The sequence below is a fragment of the Mesitornis unicolor genome, unplaced genomic scaffold (assembly GCF_000695765.1).
Source record: "Mesitornis unicolor isolate BGI_N332 unplaced genomic scaffold, ASM69576v1 C13578738, whole genome shotgun sequence".
Classification (NCBI taxonomy): domain Eukaryota; kingdom Metazoa; phylum Chordata; class Aves; order Mesitornithiformes; family Mesitornithidae; genus Mesitornis; species Mesitornis unicolor.
Window position 1 is genome coordinate 770 of NW_010223194.1, and position 3,954 is coordinate 4,723.

General features: G+C 40.8%; 1 protein-coding gene across 1 annotated transcript; it reads right to left on the bottom strand.

Annotated features, from left to right (window-relative positions):
• Positions 1 to 2,947: 2,947 nt before the first annotated feature.
• SNRPF (small nuclear ribonucleoprotein polypeptide F) lies at positions 2,948 to 3,951 on the bottom strand (the record flags this gene model as incomplete). Its single annotated transcript, XM_010193287.1, has 3 exons — positions 2,948 to 3,014; positions 3,564 to 3,628; positions 3,859 to 3,951. Coding segments are annotated over 3 exons (225 nt in total), but the record flags the coding sequence as incomplete, so codon positions are not given.
• Between the last annotated feature and the right edge of the window lie 3 nt (positions 3,952 to 3,954).

Here is a 3,954-nt window from a genome sequence, read left to right on the forward strand (position 1 = left end):
GCAATTCCCAGGTGGCAAATGGAGTACGTTTCTAATTAGGTGATCCCTCAACCACCTTTCTGGTGGTACTAATCTTCTTTAGACGCCTTCTTTTCATTTAGAAAGAAGATTGATTCAAAAGGCTTGTGACACCCCTATGTGCATATACATATTCCTGGGCAGCAGAAACTGATGGATTAGTTTTGGTAAAAGCAGGGAAAAAGGAAAGATCAGTTCTGTGTAAAGCCTTACAACTGCAAGAAGTGTGTTGTTACGCTCTTAAGGATGAAATTCAGTCCTGTACACTAGGCTTTTCCAAGAACCGAGGGCAGATCCTGATTTAAATCCTTAGAATAGGTAAAGATTTTATGTGTAGTCAGACAAGAGTGCATTACACTCTCAGACTTACGTTCTGCTTGCAGAAAACTTGCAGCTGTGCTTGCATATTTTTGTATGTGCCAATTCTTTTCTGTTGAAGATTTTTCTCTGCAATAGATCAGCCTATGCGGAAAAATGTCCATCCACTGCAAAGTCAGTGGTTTCTGACATGCTGTGCCTGATATATTTTTAAAAGTACTGCCCAGGGAAGTAAATGCAGGAGTGCTTTCTTGGTTGTGTCCTCGGAAATTATTGAGTTAGATACAAAGGTACAGATTCTAACGGTTGGGCTATTTTTAATATGTTAATGTCAGAATTCATTGGATGCAAGCAGAGGATGGTACGGTGCCAGGGAGACTGCCTAAATTCCTTAAACTTAAAGCCTTTAAATCACAACCTTAATGTAAAGTGAAAGCACCTTTTGAAAAGAATTTTTTTAAGTGGTATCTTCAATAGTGTCTGATAATAATTGATTTTTCTGCAAAATTGTTGATAAAAGCAATCAGAAAAACTCCTTCCACAGCAAAAGACGGAAAGCCAGTTCTTTACAGAGCTGGTGGGTCTTTGCCTGCTGAAAACACGTGTTTCTAAAACAGTTTGAATAATAATACCCTGTGCTCATTTTACTTGTGTTATTATCATTGGGTATTTTAAGTTCCTTGAGCTTGCCAGTTTGGGTTGGAAAATAACTCACTTCGCCAAAAAATTAAACAAAATAAGGTAGCAGAAAAGAGTATATAAGGAAAATAAAGAAGTAGTAGAGATAAGTAAAAAATCAATTGAATATCAGGTAATTTATTTTAGAGATTTTGTCTCTGCTTGCTGGTGCTTTATGTATGGTAGAGTTGTTCCTCAAGGAACATCTTTTCAAACACACTCTCAGGGTTACTTTAGACTCTTTATTCTCGTAAACACGTAGTTAGATACAGAAAGCCCAAGGTGCCAGAGTGCTGGCAGGGTTCCACCATATCCAGTGGCCAGGTATCACAACAGAGATCTGCACGCAGTGATTCCCATGGGGACATTTCATGGTAAATAACCAGCGTTAGGATTTCTGGCATCGCACTCATGACTGGTCTCTGAGACTTTCACTTCAAATAGCTCAAAACACCAGTGGTTTTCTATAGGTGGCAGTGTTTAACCTGAATGATAAACTCACTTGTGAATATGCTGGGGTAGGAGATGGAGTTTATAGGCATCCTTTGTGTCGATGCCTTATTTCAGATGCCTTATCATCAAACTGCTGCTGGTGGTGATGCACAGAGCTGGGGCTGGTGTGGAGTTGGCACTGAGCTCTCCATGGTGCCTCCAGGACACCAGGGGCAGCACCTCAGTCACCCTCTGCTCTGAGTGGTTCACTCAAAGCTCATACCCAGCACTCTGTGGAGGTGTTCAAACCCAAGATGGGAAGCTGGCCACAATGGTTTCATTCCCTAAGTAGCCGCCATCACATAGCTCCTCTCCTTACACAAACCAAGGAAGCTATGACACAACCTGTGGCACACTGAAGGTTATGGACGTTAACAGCAGCCAGGAAGCTTCTGTGTGGCTATCAGCTACAAAGTCAATACAAAGTTGCCCTTCCTTAATAATGATTGTACAGCCACACTTCCTGGCTCAAAGCAGCAGAATACTGCTTAGAGGTACTGTGGCATAACAGATCTCCAAATCTCATCTGCAATGAAGTCTTCACAACTATTTCCAAATATTTAAACAGTAACTACATACACACTGTAAACTCTACAGACTGCCATATTTCCCTGCGTTTCAGATGGGAAGCTAACTGGCATTTTGTTCACAGCCTTCACCCATTAAAGCAGAGAAAACAGCTAAAAATGTGGTTCTTACAAATGCTGAAGATGACTTACACTTTACTTGGAGGTGAAATTTAGTTTCTACTGAAATAAGGCCACAAAGCATTATAGCTACATCCTCCTCATTAATCAATTCAGAGCTGAAGGAATTGATACCAGAACATCAGCAGTCTGCAGGGTACATCAGGGTATTTTCTGAAAGATTTCTATTGCTCATCCTACAGCCCATATTATCACCATGAGAGCAAAGGCTATTCCTGCAGCAAATTCCATCTACTTCGTGACTCAGCTTTGAATGACAGCAGAAGAGAAAGTCACATACCCATACGGATACGTTCTTTACCTTCTGTCATACGCTGGTCTGCGCTAGTGGACTGGTCATACTGCACTGGCACCGATGATAAACAGAGCCCATACACGAACAAACCACCTACAGTCTTTTAGAGTACGCAGCTTTAAAGATCTAATTCATTCTGGGAATCGCTTAAATTCAGGTACTTCCTCAGACAGTAATGGTATTTGTTGGCACCAGTGATACTTAAGAGTTGTGGATATTTATTTTTTCTAAACACCCACTTTTCATTAAGATTTTCAGTTCCAAATCATTGCCTATTCCTCCAGCATTACTTTTTCAGATACCAGTAAAAGATCAGAGATCTTTTTAAAGGTTAACTGCCTCTGTATTAAAATATAATGGCAAAAAAGTAAACATCTTATTACAAAATTATGGAAAACAAGAAAGAAAAAAAAAGTTTATTTCCAGACATACAAAACACCTATTCTCTCATTTCTCCATCTTCTTCCTCTTCTTCCACACCTCTGATGTACAAAACATTATTACACCTGTAAATAGAAACAAGAGTTCCCTTAGTGGTAAGTATTGTCATTTTCCCCACATATACACTACTTTAAGCATTTTAGCACGGCAACAGCCAAATTCTACACAACAAATTACTGCTGTTGGCCTTGTGCAGCTTTTCGATAAAGTTCGTTACAATTGAAAAAACCTCAAGTTTTTACAAGTAGTAGCTGACAATGCTGTACAATACAATTTTACTCTTGAGTTAGCAGTTGTGGTCAAGTATAAATGTCCAATCACGCAAAATGTTTTCAGTAGCAATACACTACTATACTCCATTAATGCAATGGGATTAACACATCTACAATAAACTGGAAAAATTAAGGTATTTAGTTTCCTGAAATAGGGATTGTAAACACTGCTTTACAAATACTTCAAAATTCTTTTTCCCTCCCCTCAGAAGGGATCTCATAGCCTTCACATAAGAGTTATATTAACACTTAGCACCTCAGTTAGACAACATCAACACAGCATCTAGCAAGTGATAAGAAGATTTAAAGAAAACCTGCCTCCGCCATAAATACCCGAATTACCTTATCAAAACTTCGCCCAGGTGTCCAGACAATGCGCCATCTATATACTCTTCTGTGTTTGCAAGCTTGAGAAGAAAACCAGCAAAGCTCAAGATGATTATAACAGAAGAAAGTTCGCAAAGCACATAACGGTTTTGTGCTGCAGCCCACAGTGCAGTTGCGGTGACTAGGGGAGACCAAGCCACCCTGCTCCCACCCCACACAGCACCCACCAGCCAGAAGCCTTTAGGAGTGCTCCACTTTGTCCTTCGCCCCAGGCACCTCACTGTGAACCCCGACGGTTCCCGGCCCTCACCTGCATGTTCATGTAGCCGTCGACGGAGACGAGGTAGCCCTTGTACTCCATCCCCCACTTCAGCTTCACCATCACCGGCTTCCCCGTCAGCCCGTT